This window comes from Ichthyophthirius multifiliis (assembly GCF_000220395.1).
Source record: "Ichthyophthirius multifiliis unplaced genomic scaffold scaff_1120509251126, whole genome shotgun sequence".
Classification (NCBI taxonomy): domain Eukaryota; phylum Ciliophora; class Oligohymenophorea; order Hymenostomatida; genus Ichthyophthirius; species Ichthyophthirius multifiliis.
In genome coordinates, this window is record NW_004086180.1 from 2,357 (window position 1) to 24,266 (window position 21,910).

The 21,910-nt window shown below is 16.7% G+C and overlaps 4 protein-coding genes across 4 annotated transcripts, besides 46 other annotated features; 2 read left to right on the top strand and 2 right to left on the bottom strand. All coding sequences in view use genetic code 6, as the record gives it.

Annotated features, from left to right (window-relative positions):
* Window positions 1-1,007: 1,007 nt before the first annotated feature.
* Window positions 1,008-1,047: a microsatellite.
* Window positions 1,018-1,084: a microsatellite.
* Window positions 1,048-1,082: a microsatellite.
* A 213-nt stretch (window positions 1,085-1,297) lies between the features above and the next one.
* Window positions 1,298-1,365: a microsatellite.
* Window positions 1,366-1,567: 202 nt separating this feature from the next.
* Window positions 1,568-1,609: a microsatellite.
* Window positions 1,568-1,643: a microsatellite.
* Window positions 1,568-1,648: a microsatellite.
* A 243-nt stretch (window positions 1,649-1,891) lies between these two features.
* Window positions 1,892-1,931: a microsatellite.
* Window positions 1,892-1,968: a microsatellite.
* Window positions 1,895-1,981: a microsatellite.
* Window positions 1,896-1,982: a microsatellite.
* Window positions 1,907-1,986: a microsatellite.
* Window positions 1,933-1,989: a microsatellite.
* Window positions 1,990-2,593: 604 nt separating this feature from the next.
* Window positions 2,594-2,646: a microsatellite.
* Window positions 2,647-2,741: 95 nt separating this feature from the next.
* Window positions 2,742-2,803: a microsatellite.
* Window positions 2,804-3,013: 210 nt separating this feature from the next.
* Window positions 3,014-3,047: a microsatellite.
* A 237-nt stretch (window positions 3,048-3,284) lies between these two features.
* IMG5_145090 (hypothetical protein) lies at window positions 3,285-3,848 on the top strand (the record flags this gene model as incomplete). The annotated part of the gene is made up of 1 exon (XM_004031148.1): window positions 3,285-3,848. A coding segment is annotated over one exon (462 nt), but the record flags the coding sequence as incomplete, so codon positions are not given.
* A 281-nt stretch (window positions 3,849-4,129) lies between these two features.
* Window positions 4,130-4,159: a microsatellite.
* Window positions 4,160-4,192: 33 nt separating this feature from the next.
* Window positions 4,193-4,228: a microsatellite.
* A 417-nt stretch (window positions 4,229-4,645) lies between these two features.
* Window positions 4,646-4,696: a microsatellite.
* Window positions 4,697-5,288: 592 nt separating this feature from the next.
* Window positions 5,289-5,326: a microsatellite.
* A 641-nt stretch (window positions 5,327-5,967) lies between these two features.
* Window positions 5,968-6,012: a microsatellite.
* An 819-nt stretch (window positions 6,013-6,831) lies between these two features.
* Window positions 6,832-6,923: a microsatellite.
* Window positions 6,924-7,158: 235 nt separating this feature from the next.
* Window positions 7,159-7,199: a microsatellite.
* Window positions 7,200-7,319: 120 nt separating this feature from the next.
* Window positions 7,320-7,370: a microsatellite.
* A 1,633-nt stretch (window positions 7,371-9,003) lies between these two features.
* Window positions 9,004-9,044: a microsatellite.
* Window positions 9,045-9,198: 154 nt separating this feature from the next.
* Window positions 9,199-9,232: a microsatellite.
* Window positions 9,233-10,050: 818 nt separating this feature from the next.
* Window positions 10,051-10,132: a microsatellite.
* Window positions 10,060-10,143: a microsatellite.
* A 171-nt stretch (window positions 10,144-10,314) lies between these two features.
* Window positions 10,315-10,343: a microsatellite.
* A 134-nt stretch (window positions 10,344-10,477) lies between these two features.
* On the bottom strand, window positions 10,478-13,234 carry IMG5_145100 (hypothetical protein; the record flags this gene model as incomplete). The annotated part of the gene is made up of 4 exons (XM_004031149.1): window positions 10,478-10,693; window positions 10,734-11,038; window positions 11,094-11,960; window positions 12,007-13,234. 4 exons carry the CDS (start codon window positions 13,232-13,234, stop codon window positions 10,478-10,480), a joined length of 2,616 nt encoding a protein of 871 aa, XP_004031197.1.
* Window positions 12,418-12,453: a microsatellite.
* Window positions 12,551-12,586: a microsatellite.
* Window positions 13,104-13,155: a microsatellite.
* A 74-nt stretch (window positions 13,235-13,308) lies between the features above and the next one.
* Window positions 13,309-13,336: a microsatellite.
* Window positions 13,337-15,046: 1,710 nt separating this feature from the next.
* Window positions 15,047-15,112: a microsatellite.
* A 108-nt stretch (window positions 15,113-15,220) lies between these two features.
* On the top strand, window positions 15,221-19,258 carry IMG5_145110 (hypothetical protein; the record flags this gene model as incomplete). Its single annotated transcript, XM_004031150.1, has 5 exons — window positions 15,221-15,464; window positions 15,508-17,262; window positions 17,585-18,039; window positions 18,380-18,820; window positions 18,866-19,258. The coding sequence occupies 5 exons, from the start codon at window positions 15,221-15,223 to the stop codon at window positions 19,256-19,258; spliced, it is 3,288 nt and encodes a 1,095-aa protein (XP_004031198.1).
* Window positions 15,460-15,506: a microsatellite.
* Window positions 16,308-16,454: a microsatellite.
* Window positions 16,381-16,457: a microsatellite.
* Window positions 16,399-16,459: a microsatellite.
* Window positions 17,267-17,316: a microsatellite.
* Window positions 19,259-19,405: 147 nt separating the features above from the next.
* Window positions 19,406-19,476: a microsatellite.
* Window positions 19,420-19,494: a microsatellite.
* A 572-nt stretch (window positions 19,495-20,066) lies between these two features.
* Window positions 20,067-20,161: a microsatellite.
* Window positions 20,098-20,161: a microsatellite.
* A 19-nt stretch (window positions 20,162-20,180) lies between these two features.
* Window positions 20,181-20,218: a microsatellite.
* Window positions 20,196-20,260: a microsatellite.
* A 427-nt stretch (window positions 20,261-20,687) lies between these two features.
* On the bottom strand, window positions 20,688-21,029 carry IMG5_145120 (hypothetical protein; the record flags this gene model as incomplete). Its single annotated transcript, XM_004031151.1, has 1 exon — window positions 20,688-21,029. One exon carries the CDS (start codon window positions 21,027-21,029, stop codon window positions 20,688-20,690), a length of 342 nt encoding a protein of 113 aa, XP_004031199.1.
* A 454-nt stretch (window positions 21,030-21,483) lies between these two features.
* Window positions 21,484-21,538: a microsatellite.
* Window positions 21,539-21,910: the final 372 nt, after the last annotated feature.

The window sequence follows — 21,910 nt, forward strand, 5'->3', positions numbered from 1 at the left end:
AGTTTATTTATATTCTTAACTTTTAGTTTCTATTTAAATATTTAATGCTTAAATTTATTAAAAGTTATCATTTTTAAGTTTTTAAAGTTAATCATTAAAATTATCCAATGCGCTTTCTTGAGTTAAAATTGTCGAATTTTTATTTAACAAGTCTTCTGCTTTTTGTATTAAATCTTGATTATTATTAATAACATTTTCTTTACAATTATTATATTAAGCTAAAGTAACGTTTAATTAAACATGACTTTCTTTTTTTAAAAATAAATAAATAAATAATATAATTTATATTATCAATTTTTTTACATTTAATTATATCTTATTTTTAAGAAATAAATTTCATTTCATTAATTATTTATAAACTTAAATCAGACAATTACTTCTATTATGTTTTATTTAACATATCTTTATATTAATCAATATTTATTGGATTAAAATCTATTTCTAAATCTCTTTATACCTCTTTATCTATCACATCTTATATATTATTTAAATCTCCATTATATGATATTTTATCCAATAAGTATTATGAAGAAATAATTTATTCTTCTATTTATAGTATTTTTAAAATAGATAAAAAATATGTTTAAATATTTTACATTCATAAAGAGTATCTTCTTAACTATATTGTGTTTTACTATCGAAATCATATTAAGTATATTCCACCTATTTTTTATCTCTAGAAAATAAATTATACAAAATAAGACTAGCGATAACTCCACATAAAGAAATTTAAAGCCACATTTTATATATGAATTTATTTATATGTATATTTTTTTTAAATTTAATTTGTTTATTAATTCTTATAATTTATACATATGCTTTTTATATATTTTAATTTGAAACTAAAAAATACTTATTTTCCCTCTCTATTGCTATATAGAAATTATTTTAAAAAAAATTAAAGTAAAATTAATTTTGCTAAAATATATTTATATTTTAATAACTTTTTTAAAATATTAACATATTTCTTATTTTATATAGAATACTAATAAAAAAAAAAATATAAAAAATAAATTGTATATATATAAATAAATATATATATATATATATTTATTTATTTATTTATTTATTTATATATTTATATTTTTTATAAATATACAATTATTTATTACTTAGTATTATTTACTCAAAATTTTTTTTTTATTATTAATAAATACTTTAAAATATATATCTAAATCTATTTATATTTATAGTATTTTTTAAAAATATTTTTTCTTATATTTAAATTAATTATATCATTTTATAATTTATTTATTTTTTTTCATAATTTTTCGTTTTACTTAATTTTTTTATTTTGATATAAAAAATCTATTATTTTAATTATATAAATATAAATAATTTTTTATTTTAATAATTATAATATAATTTAAATTTTAAATTTTTATGTATATAAATTGTTTAAAACAATATTTATATATTAATGAAAAATAAATATAAAATTCAAATATTATAAATTGTAAAACAGTAAGTTATATTATTTTTATAATTTTAAAAAATAAAATTAAAATATAATACTAATTAAATTTTCATTATTATTTTTATATATAATATAAGCTAATTATTTGATTTTTTATTTTCTAAAATATTTTATTATTAAAACTTTTTATTTAATAAAATTAGTTTTTATGTAAAAATTTATTATTATTAATAATAAATAATAAAATAATTTAAGTTAAAAATGATTTATTATTAAATATATATAAGCTTAAAACTAAATATGTTGAAATTTATAAAAATTATTCGAATAAAAAAATTATAAATAAATATAATTATTAAAAAAAACATTTTTATTAAATAAATTTTTTATAGTAAAAAATGAATATATATTATGAATTAAATATATGATAAATAATAAAAAAAGAAAAAAATATATTATAATAAAAATTTTTATTAAATATATATTTAATTATATATAAATATATATAAATATAAATATTTATATATTTATTTAATATATTTATATATTTATATATTTATATATTATTTTTAATCTTTTTTAATAATATATCAATCTAAAAAGTCCGATGTATTTGTGCTTACTGAATTTCCTGAATCTCTATTATATTTTTCGTATTTATAATTTTTTTATATAGGTGTAGCATTATGAATTATAATTTTTTAACTAATAAAGTTTTTATTATTAAAACTACATTTGAATTTATATTTGTCATTTAATTCTTTAACTAAACTATTAATTTAAGTTGTAATTATATTAAATTCTTATATTGTGTTTTCAAGATTTTTAGTATTTTTTTTAGCTTATATCAAAGGATTTTCAAGATTCTTTTAAATATTAAATTTCTTATTATTGTCTTTTTATTTATAATATATATATTTTATTCTTTTTAATTTTTGTAAAATATAAAATAACCTTATAGTTATTATTGTAAGTTTTTTATATAATCCTTTTCATCTTTTAAATTATTTTTATATTATTCATTTTCTGTTTGTAAAAAAATTATTTGTTCAGTTACTTAATCAATTTAATATTATAAATCATTCTAGTTTTATTCTAGTTATCTATTATTAAAATAAATAATCTATAATTTATTTTATATAATACCTTTTTATTTATATAATAAATTCGTTTTCATTTTCTAATTCTATTATTTTATTTTTTATAATATTATTTTATTCTTATAATTTTTTTAATTCATTTTCTTTTTAAATTTATAATTAAATCTTTTTTTTTATTATATATTAATTATTAAATAAATATATTTACTTCATATTAAGTTGATTTATTTATTTATTCTTTTAAATTATTTTTATCTTATTTTAATTATATTATTTCTTTTTTAAAAAGATTATTATATTTTTCTAATTCAATAATATTATTTTGATCTTCCTCACTAATTAAAACTAATTCTGCTAATTAACCTTTTTAATGAATACATTTTAAGATGAATTAATATTTAAATTTATTTACTTTCATAATAATTAAGTTTTTTTAAAAGATCTAAAATTTAAATTTATTTATCTTAACATCCTTTGCATTATTATTATTAGAATTTTTCTATATTTTATATTTCCATATTTTATTATTTTTATAAATTTAATTTTGAATAATAAAAAAAATGAATTTTTTTTAAATAAATATAAAAACTAATAAATTATTTAATTTCTTAAATTTTAATTTCGAAATTAAAAAAATTACTTTTTTATCAGTTTTATAATTTTTAGTATACAAAAAATGCATATATTTATATGTATATTTAAATTTATATTGTTTTTTTTTATAAATATAAAATATGTCATTTTTTTTTTGGAGGATTAATAATATTCTAAGCCTGCTACAAAGCCATTTCTTATGCGTTTTATAATTTATTATTCATACTATTTTTAAACGGTTCTAAAGTTTCTTCGACATAATGTTCAATTTTTAATTCATCTTCATTCAATATCCTTTTCACAGGTTTCACAACCACCTAATCTTATTATATTTCTTCCACTTTTTATTAAAATTCCTCTTCATTTTATTCCTCTATAACTTTATTTTAAGCCTAATCAGTAAAATATTATTGCAATAGTGAAATTTCTTAAGGGTTATCTATTAAAATACCCTCTTCTAATTTTTAAACATTAGGTATATTTATATTGAACTTAAATTTTGTATAAATATTTAAATCAATAAATTTTGTCATAGTAATTTCATACAAAGAATAATACCTATAAAAACTACCCTTTATAAAATTCAAAATATTATCTAAATCAATTTTTTAAAATATTGGTATATTGGCTTAATGAGATATTTTTATTTAAGAATATAATGCCTCTTTTAATAAATTATAAGAGTCGATTTATGTCATTTTATTTTCCATTGATTAAATAAATATTTCATAAGCCAAACTCATTATAATTGATTTTTGTTCTGCGAAAAAATTCAAGTAATTCGTATATCTATAATTATATATTTATTTTAATTTTTTTTTTTTAAACCTATATAGTTAGCATAATTAATTCAAAAAAACTTCATTTCTATATTCACTGGCTTCCTTTTGACTCCAATTCACTAATATATTTGATATTATATATTAGCGAAATTCTTTGGGATTTATTTCGAGATTTATTAAATTTAAAATATCTTGACGACTAAAATGGGTATCGTAAAAAATCCATTTTTTTTAATTTTTATCTTCATTTTATCTCATTTTATCTTTTATAAATAGTTTCTTGTTTTATTTTAAAAATAATATATATATATATATATATATATATATATATATATTTATTTTTAGTTATTAAAAGAAAATAACTAAATATAAAAAAATTGTATAACAATATATTAGAATCAATATTTTATTCCGACAATAAATAAATAGAAAACAAATAAATAAATATAACATTATTTTTTTAAAAATATACATTGATGTATTATTAAACCTCTAAAAGTCCTCAAATAAAAAGTCCTCCTTTTAAATAATCTTATATTTCTTAAAATATTGTGCCATAAATAAGTACTTAAAAAGAAAAAACAAAAAGATATAGTAGTTACCATTTTGGACAATAATAATAATTATCATAAAATAAATCCATTTAAAGCACTCATGTAGATAAAAGTTAAAAAAACATAATGATAATATAACTTCTTTATAATAATAAATAGAAGATTATGAAAGATGTAATTTTTATTTCTATTTAAAAAAAAATTAAAAAAAGAAATAACAGAAATAAAAAAAATAAACTAATAAAATAACACAAAGTAATTTTTAGAATATTTGAAAAACTCATAGAATAAAACTAAATAAAATATAAATAGTTCATGCAAAAATCAATAATCAAATGATTAAAATATATTCACGTATTAATTATTTAGCGAAATGGATGGAATAGAAGTAGAAAACAATGCCTTAAGATCATAAATACTATAAATTAAATAATAATACGAGCACTAAATAAAATTAATAAATACCAAATATTAAAATTATATCACCAACCTTTAATATCAATAATAAGAAATGCAATAAAAAATACAAAACTATGAAAGTATTTTAGAAAGCAAAGAAAATTTGATAGAATAAGATGATGAAGATAAAAAAAGCTTTAGGAATTAATTTAGAGTAATTTTTAATTAAATGAAGTTATTTAAAGCTATGAAAACCAAATAAGAGAACTTAATATAATTAACTAAAATATATTGGAAAGAAACAATAAAAAAAATAATGAAAAAACAATTAACGAAATTTAAGAAATGTACAAGAAAATTTACATTTTAGAATGTGAAAATGAAGAATTAAAAAATAAAATAGAAAATTTAAATTAAGAAAATTAAAAACATAAATGTGAAATATTTTAATAAAAAAATTATTTTACAAAAAAAAATTATAATTAAATGTGGAAGTTGAAAATTTAAAAATGCAAAATAAAAAACAGGCTAATCTGTATAATAAAAATATTCAAAATAAATAAAATTTGATTCAGGAACTTGAAAACAATTTGAAATTTGAAAAAAATGAAAAATATTAAAAATAGTTATAGTTTGCTTAAAAAAATTAAAATTTGGAAAATTTTTTTTAATAAGAAATCAAAATAAATAAAGATATTATTCTTTAATAAAAAAACGAAATTCTTTAATTAGAACACTAAATTTCTTTGAAAGAATAAAATAATAATGGATAAATTTAAGATTTTTAGTAAAAAATCCAACTTTTGGAAGAATAAGTTAAAGATTTTGAAGGAAAAAACAAATAAATTTTGCAAAAAAACATTTAATTAGAAAAATAAATATTTTAGTATTAAGAATAAATTTCTAAAGTTATATAAGAAAACGAAAATATTTAAAATGAGAAATAAGAAATACTGCAATAAGCTTAAGAAATATCATCTTTTAGTAAAACTTAGTAAAAATTTATTTAAGAAAGCTATGAAAGTCAATTTTAATTATAAGAAATTGAATATTAGAATTCGATTTAAAAAATATAAAATTATAGTTAATAATTATAGGCTGAAATTTATTAAAAAAACTAGTAAATAGAAAATTTAAATTAATAAATAGAATATTTATAAAATAAAATTAATTAAATAAACTTAAAATAATAGTTTTCTTAAAATTTTGATAATATTGAATAAAATTAAATTGATATTTATACTATTCAAAAAGAAGATGAAGAAGAATAAATTAAATTAAAAAATACTTAACTTTAAAATAAAAGCTAAATTATATAAGAAATGTATATTGAAATAAAAAATAATAATGAAAAAATATAAGAATTAAATAAAAATATAATTATTTAAAAAACTGATTATGATAATATTATTAATGATTTAAAAGAAAACATAATTAATTATTAAAAAATAAATTAAGATTAAGAAAAAATTATTAATAACTTAAAAGAAGAAATATTGAATTTAAAAAAATAAAATTAGTATTAAAATGAATAAATAAATATTAATGAAAAATTTGAATAATTAAATATAAACTTAAAAATATGTAATTAACAAAAAAATGATTAAGAATTTATTATTAATAATTTGAAGGAAGAAATAGTTAATTTATAAAAATAAATTGCAAATAATGAAGATAAAATAATTTAAGAAAAGAAAAAAATTATTAATTAAATATGTGCTTAACATTTAAATGAAATTGCTTAAAAAAATGAATTAAATTAAACTTATGAAAATAAAATTTAATAATTAAATAATAAATATAAAAATAAAAAAGCAAAAAATATTAACAAATTGATTTAAATCGAAAATGAATTTCAAATTAAATATTAATAATTAGATGAATTACTAATTTAAGAAAAACAAAATTTTTAGTTGTTTCATTAAATTTATAAGAAGAAAAAATTAAATATTAAAGATTATAAACAGAAGAAATAAAAGAATAGCAAAAAAAGAATTAGAATAAGTAAAATAAATTAATAATTAAGAATTAGAATAAATAAAAATAGAATAAAAAGAAGAATTAGAAAAATTAAAAACATAAAAAGAAACTAAAATATTAAAAACAGAAGAGAAATAAGAAAAACTAAAAATATAAGATGAAAAAAGCAATTAATAAATTTAAACTTCTTTTGAGTATATAAGTAATGAATAAAATGATCAAAATTATATAGAAATATAACAGTTAAAAGAAAAAACGATAACTATAAATAATAATTATATAAACTAGAATAAAAATATTAAATTATGTAAAAAAAATGAACGAAGACGTTAAAAAACTAAAAGAAATTATGGAAAAATTACAAGAAAATTATTGTACATTTCAATCAGAGAATCTAAACAAAAATCAATATAGCTATTAATTATAAGAATTAAAATTAAACAATACATAATTATAAAAATAGATATAAAAGTTAGAATAAGAAATTTAATTATTAAAAGAAGACAAAAAAAATTTAATAGGAGAAAAAAATATTTAATAAGAATAAATAAAGCAAAAAGATAATTTAATTTAAGAGAATATGGACTAAATTGAACTTTTAAGCAAAAAAAAGGAATAGATTTTAATTTTTTAGAAAAAAAAAAAAAAAAATTAAATTTAAAAAATTTAAATGGGGATTTATAAATATAAAATTAAACTTTTTTAATATTTTTAACAATAAATTGAATAAAATATGTTAAATTATGAAAAAAATAAACAATCAAATTTTCAATTTTAAAATAAAATTAAGAAATTAAAAAATGCTTTTCATGAAAAACTTGAATTAGAAAAATAGTAAATTAAATTTTATTTTCAAGATGAATTAATTAAAAAAATTGAAGTTTTATAAATAGAAAATTAATAAGAAATTATTTCAAAGACGTAAATTAAAAATTCCAAACTCAAAAAATTGTTCTCTTTATATAAATAATAGTTTATTCATTAAGTAACTTTTACTTTGTAAAAATAACTCTAAAAAGCAAATTAAGAATTATATTACTAATAAGTAAAATATGAGAACTAAATTATTTCGTCATGTTAAAGTTAATAGGAATAAATGTAATAAGAATATAAGTAGAAAATTCAAAATTAAGAATAAATTTAATAAATAGAGGATCACCAATAAAAAATTAATTTAGTATAGTTTAATTATGAAGAAAAAAATAAGAAATAAACTTAATTCTAATAGAAGCAAAAATAGAAAATAAACTAATTATAATGTTGCTATGGAGAAAAAACAAATGAATAATCTTAATTAATATTAAATGGTGAATAATAAATAAATTATTTATAATCCAATCATGATGATAAAGATAATTAGTAATCCTTATAATAATAGTTAAAAGAATATGAACTAAAAATAAATTAGTTATAATCCAGTTATGAACATAAAAATAATGAGAAATCATTATAACTATAAATTTATGAATAATAAATAAAATAATTATAATCTAATTTAGATGAATAATCTTTATAAAAATAAGAATATGATTAAAAAATTATTTAATTATAATTTATTTATCAAGAAAAAGTTAATTAATATGAATTATTATAATAAGAATATGAATAAAAAATAAACTAGTTATAATCTGATTTTTAGAAAAATGCTAATGAAAAATTCATCTAATAATAATAAGTATAACTATTATAAATTTACGAATAAAATATTATTTAATTATAATATGATTATGAAGAAAAACATAAATAATAAACATTAAATTAACAATACGAATATTAATAAAAAACTTGTTAATTATAAAATAATTATGAAGAAAAAGTAAAATAATACATAATATTAATATAAGAATACAAATAAAAACTAAACTTAATATAAAATAATTTTGAAGAATAAATTAATAATTTACAATAAAAACATGAAGAATAAATATTGCAAATATAATAAGAATATTAAAAATAAATATCTGAATTGCAACAAAACAAACTAAATAAATAAAACTAATTCTCGAATAATAAAAGTTAATTAAAAAAAGAATACAAGTTAAAACTAAAAAGAAAATTTTAACTCGAAAAAGTAAACGAATTAAATTAAATAAAATAAAAGTTTTCTATAAAACTAAAGCAATATGAAGAAATATAAAAAAATCAACTCCAAAAATACACAAAAAACCTTTAATTAATAAAAGAAAAATTTCTTAAATAAAAAATTTATTAAAAAAAACATTAACTCAATAAATATAAACTAAAATTAATTTTTTAGAGAAAATTCAAGAAACAAGCAAACAAAAAATAATCGAAAATTGCAAAATTAAACTTATTTAATCAATAAAGCAATTAAATAATTAAAAAGAAGGTGAAATATAAAACATAAGGGAAAATTTAAAAACTGAAATTTAAAAGATTGAAATTAAATACAAAGAAGAATATGAAAAAAATCAAAAGCATACACAAATGTTACAAAGTGAAATTTTTAAAAAAGACGAAGAAAGTAAAATTTTGAAAAGCACATTAGGTTTGCTTGACTAAAATTATAAATAAATCAAATAAAATTAATAACTTTAAATCAGCGAAAACAAAGAATTTTTAAAATAATAAATCAGATTAAATAGCAAATGAATATAATATAATTATTTAAAATATGCATAATGCAAAATCTTAAGAAAATATATAATTTAATTCTTAATCAAATTTTAACCATTTGAATGAAGAATTTTCAAATCAATAAATTTCCATTTAATAAATTTCAGAATTAAAGGAAAAAAATACAAAAATGGAATAATTAATTTAAAAACTTTAAGTTTAATTGTAATAATATGAAAATTAAATAAATGTATTGAGTAATGAAAAGTTAGTTGCAATTGAAGAATATGATTAGATGAAAAAAACAAATGAGGTAATTAGTGAATAATCTATAGAAGAAAATAAAAAGGTTAATCCTTTTATTAATTTTGATGAAATAATAATGATCAATCTGAATGAGAGTATATAATTAAAAGATGATAAATAATAATTGGAAAATAATAATAGTTAGAAATTAAGTTCAAAATCAATAGAAGAAAAATAATAAATTATAAAAAATCTTAATAAAATGAGCTCTAATACATCATAAATTATGTCTTTGAAAAAAGATTATAGTCCTATATCTGAAAAAAAATTATAAGATTTTTTTAAATGGGATTTATCTCCGAGAAGTCAGGATTAAGAATGAAATATTATTTTATTTATTTAATTTACAAATTTATATTTTTATGTTTATTAATTTTTTAAAAAATTTATATATTTAATTTATTTTATTTATTAATTTATTTATATTTTTAATTACAAAACATAAAAATATTTACAATATCACACTTAATTAAAAAATTTGAATTATATAATGTTAACTCAATTATAAAATCTAGTATAGACCATTAAAAAGGCAACTAAAATTAATATGTTATGACACTTTCCCTAATTTATAATCCATTTAATATATAATTTTATTTTAAATAAAATATATTTGATATAAATATTTTGATATTTTCTATATTTTTTTTTATATTTTTATAAAATAATTTTATCTTTATTTTTTTTTTTATAAAAGTACAATTTATTTTTAATTATATAATAAAATACATATATTTTTTTAAATAAATTATTTATAAAGTAAATTTTTCAATTTATAGTTAATCCCGATAACTGCCTTTCAAATAACTATTTATATTATCCTTTTTTTTACAATAAAGCTTTATGAGTTCCTATTTCGGCTACTTTCCCTTTATTCAAAACAACAATTTTATTACAATTTACAATCGTACTAAGCCTATGAGCTATCATAATAATTGTCATATCATTTTTTTATTTCATTAATTATTCTATTGCTTATTAAACCTAAAAAAAAAGTTTTTGAAAATATATAAAAAAAATTTACTTAAAATTCACTTTCAGCATCCAATGCACTTGTCGCCTCATCAAAAATTAAAATTCTTGGTTATAAAATAAGTGCCCTACTAATTGCAATTCTTTATTTTTAACCACCAGATAATTTAGAGCCACTTTCTCCTACTATAGTTTTAAATCCTTAAGGAAAAAGTTTCTCGTTATGTATAAAATCATAACAATGTCCTAATTTACAGGCTTAATCTAATTATTATTAAGTATAAGCTCCTCTTAATCCATATGTTATATTTTCTTCTATACTACCTTGAAAAAGTAATGGTTCTTAACTTACATATCCTATATATTTATATTTATATGTATAATTTTATTTTATTTATTTATTTTTAAATACCTATTTTTTACCTCAAATATACAATATCTATATCTTTAATATTTATATTATCAATAAGAATTTCACCTTTTTTTACATCATAAAATCTCTCCAAAAGCTTAATAATAGTTGATTTTCCGCATCCACTTTGACCAACAAATGCTACTCTTTCGCCAGGCAAAATTTCTAAGCACAATTCGTTTAAAACAGGTTAGTTTTTGCGAAATTTATAGTAAAAGTCTACATTTTTGAACTATATTTTCCCCTGAAAATCAACTTAAAGCCCACCTTAGATTTTTACTTTGGGCTATTTATCGATCATTTTAAAAAGCCTGGACATAGAAGCTGAAGCAGTAACAATTTTGGTGAAAGAAGAACTAATAGAAGCAGAAGAATCAGCCAAAGAATTTGTATATAAAATAACAGATGCCAACTCTCCCGATGTTAACTTATTTTTAGTTAACACCAAATACCCTCCTAACCATAAAACACTCAAAGTTGCAATATTTGTAACGAAAGAAATCGCTCCCGAATAAAGTCCATTAGATTTACTTTTCTTAAATCCTAAATTATATTAGTCTTGAAGAATATTTTTAAATTTATCAATCATTTTTAACTCTGAGGAAAAAGCTTTTACTGTCTTTATATTTTATAAACATTCAGATATATTTGCATTTACTTTTGCAGATTAATCTTAATAGTGTTTGGTGATTTTTCGTAAATAACGGCCATATACACCAGAAATTATTAAAAATATAGGAATTAATAAAATTATAATACAAAAAAGGCTTTTTGAAATCTTAAAAAGCATAATTGAATTTCCTATACAAATAAATATATTTCTAATACCGTTTGACATATTACTACTTACAGCAGATTTAGATGACACTATAAATATAAAAAGAATATTTTAATATTAAAAAAAAGTTATTACTTATATCAATTTATAATCTACTAACTAGTTCACCTGATAATTATTTATCATGAAAAGAAATATCATTAAGGATAAATTTCTCAAAACATTCATTTTTTAATTCATTAACAATTTTTTCTCCAATAACATTAAATATACAGGTTCTAAAAAAAGCACTTGTCGAATTTAATAAATATAAAAGAATGGCATATAAAGCAATATCATTTAAATTTTTCATACTAAATTCGTGAGTAGTAGCATCTAATAACTTACCGGAAAAGGAAGGAATATAAATTTAAGTAATTGATTAAAGTATTACATAAAAATAACCTATTAAGACTAATTTATATTATTTTTTTAGATACCAAAGTAATCTAATATAATTACTCCAATTAAATTTTTTTTTTTTTTTAATATTTTTTTCTTTTACAATATTATTATTATTATTATTATTATTATTATTATTATCATCTTCATTTAAACCTATATTTTAATTTGATGTTTCTGGTACTTTATTCTATTAAGATTACGAAATTCTCTTTGCTAAAGGAGCTGTTTCTGTAAAATTAATATTACTTTCATTATTATTATTATTTTCATTTTAGAAAATTTATTATAAACTTTATTAATTGTTTTTTTATTCATCTTCTTTTACTTAAATACTATCCAAAAATATGTCTTAAGTTTCAATATCTTTATCAATACTTTCATTAGACAAAACTTCTTAGGATAAATTTTCTTTTTTTTATTATTCTGAACCATCTGAAAGGTCTTAAACTTCTGTTTCTTGATCATTATAGTTAAAAAATTTGAATTCATTTTCCTATTCACTAGATTCTGATTTTATTTATTATCTTTTAAAATTCAAATGTTTTAATTTAGTATTTATTGCAATTTTTTCCTCTTCCAATTTTTTTTTTATTTCTTCCTATTCTTCATCTTCTTCTTCTTCCTCATCTGAAGTTGTAATTTGAATTTAAATTATAGCCTTTGATCTTTCTCGAATTTATTCGATTTCTATTAACTAAAGTTGTTATACTGAAATTTGAGTTAATTTTTAATTTAGGGAAATAGAGTTTTTATGCAGTTTTTTTTGAGAAGGAGATTCATTTATTTAATCTTTTTCTTCTTCTTAGTCTTCTTATTCTTCTTCTTCTTCTTCTTCTTCTTAAATTTGAGAAATTGGAGGTAATTCAACTCCATCTTCAAGAAATTTTTTTTTTAATTTTCTTTTTACTTCTTTTTTCATTTTTTTTATATTTTATGCAAAAATAAATTTTTAATATAATTATAAATGAAATTTTAATATGTAGATATATATATAAATAATAAAAAAAAAATAATAAAAAAATTAAAATATAAACAATATTAATAAAAATAAATATTTATTAGTATTGTTTATTGTTTATGAAAATATTAATACCAAATTATAAATAATAATTAATAAATATTAAATGAAGAATTCTAATTACAAAATACTAAATAAAAATAATAAATACTAAAAAAAAAATGTTTAATTATTATATAAAAATATCAAATATATTTATTATTATGATTATAATTATTATTTAAATTATATATATATAATATTTGAATTTTATTTTTATTTTTATTTTTTAATAAATTATTAATTTATTTTCTTTATGCCGATTGTAATTTATAATATATTTTGTATTTATATTTAAAAATTATACAATATACTTATCAGTAAATAAAATTTATTAAATAATATTTAGTTATAAATAATCATAATATTTTTATTCGTAAATTTTGAAATTATAATAAATTTTCAAAATTTTTATTTATAAATAATATAATTTTTATATAAGTTTTTTTTGAACTAAATATAAATTCTATAATTATATTAATTAATATTTTATTTTTATTATTTTATATTGCTATATATTTTTTTTACATATATATAATAATATAGGAGTTTTTTTTTATTTTTTACTATAATTGTTTTTTTAAAAAATTATATTAATATAATATTTATTAATAAACATTGTTCGTAATTATAAACAAATATAAAAATAATTAATTTTGATTATCTATATAATATTATTTATTTTTATATAAGAATATTTAAAAGCTTTTTATTGTTAAATTCTTATTTTAAAATTATCTTGTAAATTTAAATTTAAATTACAATTTTATATTTTTTCAATTAATAAAATTGAGATTAATCCATAAAATTTTAATTATTTTTTTATTTATTATACAATAAATATTAAAAATAGAAAAAAAAATATTATGATTTTGAAATAAAAACTTATATATAAATATTTGTATTTTTAATTTAATAAAATCTTTTTTTTTTATAAAATATAATAATGCTTTATATAAAATTAGAAAATAATTTATAAATAAAAATATTTGTTAACATTAATTGCATGATAAAATATATATTTAGTAAAAATTGTTTTTGTATTCAAATTGTTTCTCAACAATATAATTAATGCATAAATGATTATCTTATAATATAATATATATTTTTAAAATATATTATATAATTATTATACTTTTACATATCTTATACTTTGGATATAAATAAAATTACTAAAATAATATATATATTTTTTAAATTAATATTGATTAAATTTATATAAATATAATTAACAATAATAATAATTACATAAAGAAAAATATATTAACTAAATATATATTTGAAAACATAACATAATAAGTTATAATTTTAAAATACTTTAATTATAATAAATAATCATAATAATAAAAAATATTAAAATAGTTTTATTTTATTATAAAAATAAAAAAAGTAATATTATAAATATTTAATATTTAATGCATATAAAAAATAAATATTTCAATGACTAATAAGTAAAATAAAAAATTAATATTTTTATAAAAATTATTTATGATAACTTTTTTTAGTTATTTTTTAATTTTTTTTTTTTTAATAATATTTATTTTAAATAATTTTTTTTCAAAATTTAAATATTTGAATACAATTTTGATTAATATAAATTTGATAAATATTAAAGAGTTCTTTTAAATTTTTTAATAGTTGTTTTTTTTTTTATTTATATTGAAAAATAAACAAATATTTATATATATATATATAATTTAGTAATATATATATATATATATATATATATATATATATATAACATTTATATATCTTTGTTTTTCCTTTTAATTTTAATTATATTATATTTAAAAAAAAATATAAAAATACATTAATAAGAAAAGAAAATATTTTTTTTTAAATAAAATAATGGGAGCAGAACAATCTCAATAAAATACAGAAAGCTATGAAGACTTACTTGTAAAAAATACTATAGTAAAAAAAGTAAACGACCCTCAATATGGCGAATGTACAATCCTAAAAGAAAAAACAAGCGGAAAGTAAACCATTTTAAGAGAAATAAATACTACCGGAGAAGAAGAGTTTTAAAAAAATTTCTCTATATATTCTTTAAAATAAAACTTAATACATACAAATGTTATCTAATTAATAAGTAAGAAATAAATTAAAAAATAATAAAAAAAATAAAAAAATAGAATGCATATAAAAAACTGAAAGTTAATTTTGTTCCACATTTTACAAAATATACTTAGTTTTTGAATTTATAGAAAACTCCCTTTAACTAGAAATCGACAAAAGGAATGAATTAAACCAAAAGTTCAGTGAAGAAGAATTATGGAATATTTTAAGCCAAACAATAAATGGTTTATCTTATTTATATTAAAATAAAATTTCTCATTAAAATATTAAGCCATCCACCATATACATTACAAACGAAGGTCTCGTAAAAGTCATAGACCCTTAATTATTCTAATAGATAAGTATGTACTAAGATATTCTATCTAACAATTCAAAATTATAATAACATAGATATTTATCTCCCGAACTAATAAGAAGCTTGAAATAATAAGAATGGTCTCCTAACCATAATTAATAAAAAAGTGATTTATTCAGTCTTGGAATGTGTGTATTATATGCTGCCAATCTACAACCTTTAGAAGATTGTTATGATTATAAAGAATTTTCTATTAAATAAAACAACCTCAATTAACATTTAAATAAGGTAAAAGCTTAATATGGAAATAATTTATATAGTTTTTTATAAATCATGCTTAATTTTAATCCTGATGAAAGGCAAGATATTGTATTTCTTGATAGTATTTTAAATATGCCTAATACTTAAAATAATTAAACTTAAATACCTCTCCCTTAATAATAATATGCTCCTAAAATATAATAATAAACCCATTAGTAAATATCTTAAATTTAATAATAGATTCCTTAAATTTAATAATAAAATCATTTATAATAATAATAAGTAATAGCTTAGACATATACATAATAATAATAGACATAATATTAATAAATATAACAATTTAACTAATATTAGGAACCCTTAAAATAAAAACAATAACAATAAATAACACAATAACAATAACAATAATAATAATAATAATAATAATAATAATAATAATAATAATAATAATATTAGTAAAAACTATCAAACTAATAATAATAATATGTAACAAAACAAGAATTCTTATAAAATCCCATTCCTTTACAATCTGAAGATACAAAAAGAAACAAATCTCAAATACAACCTTAAGTATAATTACAATCACAATAATATTATTAATAACAAAGTCGTACTTAATAATAGCAACCCACACTTTCAAAACCAAAAATAGCTCCTTCTATGATGAAAGATAATGAAGATGTAGGAAGCACTATTAAATTTATTCCTTAGGACGCAACATCTAAGATAGCAAAACCAGATGATAATATAGGAAATGCTTTAGGAGGTGATCCTTAAGAAAGTAATATGGAAGAAGATAATCAAGATCATTTAAAATAAATATAAATTAACTACCAAAATAGTTACTAAAACAGTGTATAATAATAATAAATAGAAAGCAATTATTAATAATAATTTAGTTAACCAAACCCCTAAGTATCAAATTTTAACCCAAATATTATTAATTAGAATTATACTTCTTAGTCTAATCCTTATAATAATTTCTAATATATAAATAATACTGACATTTAGAATAAACCTTTAACAGGAATTCCTAATTCTTATGGAATAAATGATAACTTTTAGTATATTCCTGGCCTTTCTTAATAAACATCGAATATTTAAACTAATGTATTAGGGTAAAACAATTATACTATAAAAAAAGAAGAAGTTGATGAATTAGTTAAAAGAGCACTTAATCCAAATATTAATACTACTAATATTATTAAAGATAATAATGTAAAACCTGTTTAAGAATAATAAGGAGCATACAAACGTACAAAAAATAATATTTATATAATATAATATTTAAAAAATAAATATATAAAAATACAGCTTCTGAAGAAATAGAAGAGATATTAAAAAATTCAGAAATTAATAAATATAAGATGATGTTTAATACAAACCATAATCCTTAGATTATTAGCATCAAGATTATAAAATATAACTCTAACCCCAAAACTAAAATTAATAATAATAAGATTATTACCAAAAAGCTGACTATAATTAATAATTCATGCAAAAACTTCCTCTTCAAAGCTTCGAATTAACGAAAGAAATCTAAAATAATTCTTATCAATAATACCAATAATAAAAAGAATATGTAATCGAAAATTATCAAAATAATTCACGATATGAAGGTGAAAAATTAAACGGCTTAAGACATGGCAGAGGAAAATTTTTTTATTAAGATGGTGGCCTATACGATGGGGAATGGAAAGAAAACAAAATGCATGGAAAAGGAGTTCTTAGCTATGCTAGTGGAAAACCTGCATATGACGGAGATTGGGTAGATGATAAATTTGAAGGCTTTGGAATACTTTATAATGAAAATCCAGCAGTTTTATAAGGGCCTTTTGATTATACTAATTTCGATAATGTAGATGAGTTTTGGACTAAATATGATGGGTAATTCAAGGATGATAATAAGGAAGGATTTGGTACTTTATATTTGTCTAATGGTGAAAAATTTACAGGAACTTTCCAAAAAGATTTTGTTAATGGACCAGGGACGTTTTTCTGTTTAAATAGGTAACCTATTAATGGTGTATGGGTTACTAATAAATTATAAATTTGAAAAAAAAAATATTTTATAAAAATACATATATTTTTTTTTTTCGGGTTAAAATAAATTTTACCTTAATTTTTATTTTTTATAAATAACAAATATAACAAATTTATTTTAATAAATAAAATATCTTTATTATAAAAAAAAAAAAAAAATACTAAAAATGAAAAAAATATTGATTATAATTGTATTTTTAAATTTATATTATTGTTTTTTAACAAATTCGTCTTTAGATTTCTTCAATTTCAAGCAAAAATATTAAAAATAATATATTTCAACAAATGAACATTTTGAATCACTCTAAAATTTCTACTAAAACCAAAAGCATATACACCAACATTAATCTTTCTAAGTTAAAAATTCTGCTGTTTTTGGTCATACAAAATTCTCAGACTTATCTCCTCAATAATTTGCCTAAAAGCACTTAAAATTAAATCAAAAAAAACTTTTATAAGTAAAAAAAGAAACAAAAAAACTTACAACACCAATTTAATAAGATATTACTGTTGAAGAAAATGTACCTGAATAATTCGACTGGAGAGACAGAAACGTAGTAACAGAGCCTAAATACTAAAATACATGTGGCAGTTGTTGGACTTTTTCTACTACAGGAGTCATAGAATCTCAATATGCAATTAAGCATTAAAAGCTAGTCCCTTTTTCTGAATAATAACTAGTAGATTGTGATGATATAAATGATGGATGTCATGGAGGATTAATGACTGATGCTTACAAATATCTTTAATAATCCGGAGGATTAGAATTTGTATATTTTATATGTAAAAAAATAATAATATATATATAAAAAAAGGCTGAAGATTATGGGGATTATAAAAATAAGAAAGAAAAATGCAAATTTGATTTGAATAAAGTATAAGCTAAAATTAAAGAATGGTAGTAAATCGATGAAGATGAGGAAATTATCAAAAAATAACTTTACTAAAATGGACCTATAGCAGCAGGTGTAAATGCTAGATTATTATAATTTTATAAAAGTGGTATATTTGACCCTAAAGAATGTGATTCGGATATTAATCATGCAATTTTGATTGTTGGGTATGGAGTAGAAAAGGATGGATAGAAATATTGGATTATTAAAAATTAATGGGGAAAAGATTGGGGTATGGATGGATATTTTAAATTGGCGAGAGGAAAGAAGTAATGTGGAATTCATACTTATGCTAGTATCGCTTTTATTGAATGATTTTTTGTTATAGGTTTATATTTTTATTTCTTATAAATATTTATAAATTATATAGAAAATTATAATACTAAAAACAAGTTTTTTTATTTATAAAATATATAATAATCTGAATAAAATTAATCATAAGAAAATAAATAAAAAAATCGCAAATTAATAATTATTTATTATTTTTTTAAAAAAAGAAAAATAAATAATATTTATATTTTTTATAAATAAAAAATTAAATATTATTATATAATTAAAAAGAACAGATTAAAAGTCAGTCAAAATATTTATTTTCATGTTTAAAATTTAATGACATTGATCTATAATTAATATACAATTATTTAACAGATATCAAAGTATTTTTCCTTGACATATTTTTATTAACAAAGCATAAAGTATTGAGCCTTTATCTATTAAATGTATTTTATTTAGGCTATCGATTTCTTTTATTCAAAATATCAACTGCAGTATCGTCTTTTATACTAAATTTAAATTATCTTTTCTAAAAACATTTCTTACCAGGCATATTAACTTCTTCAAATTCCTCATTTGATTCCTTAATAGGTTCAAAATCATTAAAATTATTTCGTAAAACCATAGTATCTGCATCACCTAAAGATGGCTCAGATTAAAAAGTCAAAGAAAGTGTTTTTAATTGGTTTTTTTTTTTTCTTTCTAGTAGCCTTTTTTATAAAATATCAATTTAATTATCGAATTGCTTTTTTATATAATCCTATGTTTTTTATAAATCTACTGAATTTAGTTATAATAAATATTGCATATCATTTTATGTCTTTTCTAAACTATAAATTAAATTCATTTTTATATTTTCTTATATATTTTATTGTATAATGTTATTACTTTTTATTATTATTATTATTATTATTATTATTATTATTATTATTATTATTATTATTAATTTTCTTTTATTATTTAATTGTCAATTTCATCATTATTTTGTAATTTATATTATTTATCTTCTTTTTCATTTATATTATTTTATATTTATTTTTCATTGTTTTCATAGTTTTTCAATTATGCTGCTAAAGCATTTTATACATTCGGTTTTATAAGTAAATTATTTAATTTTTTATGAAAATATTTGTATTTTTTGTCACCTTTAGCTTCATAATACCCTACTCCTTAAGTATATAATTCTATTAAATCATTTAATAACTTTATATCTGGTTAAGTATTCATTTCTACTTCTATTTAACAATTAAGAATTTTTTTTGCAAAATCATGTGATAGTTATGTCATATTTATTTTTTTGATAAATATATTAATTTTTTTTTTATTTTATTTTAATAAAAAACAAAATAATCATTTAAAATTTATTTAAATGTAAAATTATAGTATTAAATTAAAAAATATTTATTTTTATTCCAAATAAAAAATTACTATTTAATAACATAATAATTTTTATTAATCAAAAAAAAGAAAATCACTCATTATTATCAACTATACCAATTTTAATTTTATCTCTTTTAGTTTTAATAAATTCCTCTTCTTTTACATCATTTGGATCATTTTCCACATAATCAAAAAAGACACTTTCCTAAAAGTTTTACATATCTTCGATTTCTTTAGGTCTAGTATAATCAATAGGATTTATTCCTACATAATCAGGAGGCTAAAAGTTCTCAGCATCAGTATTAATACTCTCAACCCTTAAAGAATCTTTTTTTTTAGCCAAAAAAGCTATTATTTTTTCTAACTTAAGCCCACACAATGTAATTTAATCAATCAAATCTTCCCTTTTAACCTCAATGTTTTTACTCTTCATATTTTTGGGTTATAACTAATAAGAAACCCTACTTGTAACCATGCAGATTTAATCGATAATTTTTTCCAATTTTTTCACTTAAAATTCTTTATCTTATAATTTATCCTATTCTTCAATTAAAATCTACTCATATTTTTCAATATTGACATTTTGATTATTTTATTCGCTATTATTATTTTAATGTTCATTTAATGCTGAATTATTATTATTTAATTTATCAATATATTTTAAAATTTCTAATTCCTGTTTAGATTTAATAATTTCTTCTGTATAAGTCTTTATTTAATTTTAATAATATTACTTAAATTACTCCAAATCCTAATTACTTTCTTCCATGAATTTTTTATGTTTTTCCAATTACCCAATCTCTGAGACACATGAAACTTTCAAAAGCCCTTCCATATTTTACCTTTTCTAATTCAATATTTTCTCTACCTTAATTTTTTCTTATTTAATTTTATTATTTTAATTTTCTTTTTCCATTTATAATTTTTTTAATTCTTCTTTTTTCTATTATATTTCTTATTAAAGTTGCTCCTCTTTTCTTTTATTTTCGTGTTTGAAAATTTCCTAAAGAGCTCTTTTATCCTCAAATTCACTTAATTCGTCTTCCAAAAGTTCCTAAAACTTCAAAGGCAACTTAAATCCTTTTCTTGAATACATAGACATTTGTTTATTTATATTGTCTTATTTTTATTTATAAATGATATTTTTCTACTCACATTAATGCAATTTCATTTTATTTTTCATATATTCTTCATATAATAACTCGCTCTATTTTTTTTCGTATAAAAGTAATTACTTTCTAGTTTCCTACATGTGTTTTAAAGACATTTAAATAGCCTACTCATCATCTAGTCTTGAACTAAATTCTTAATATT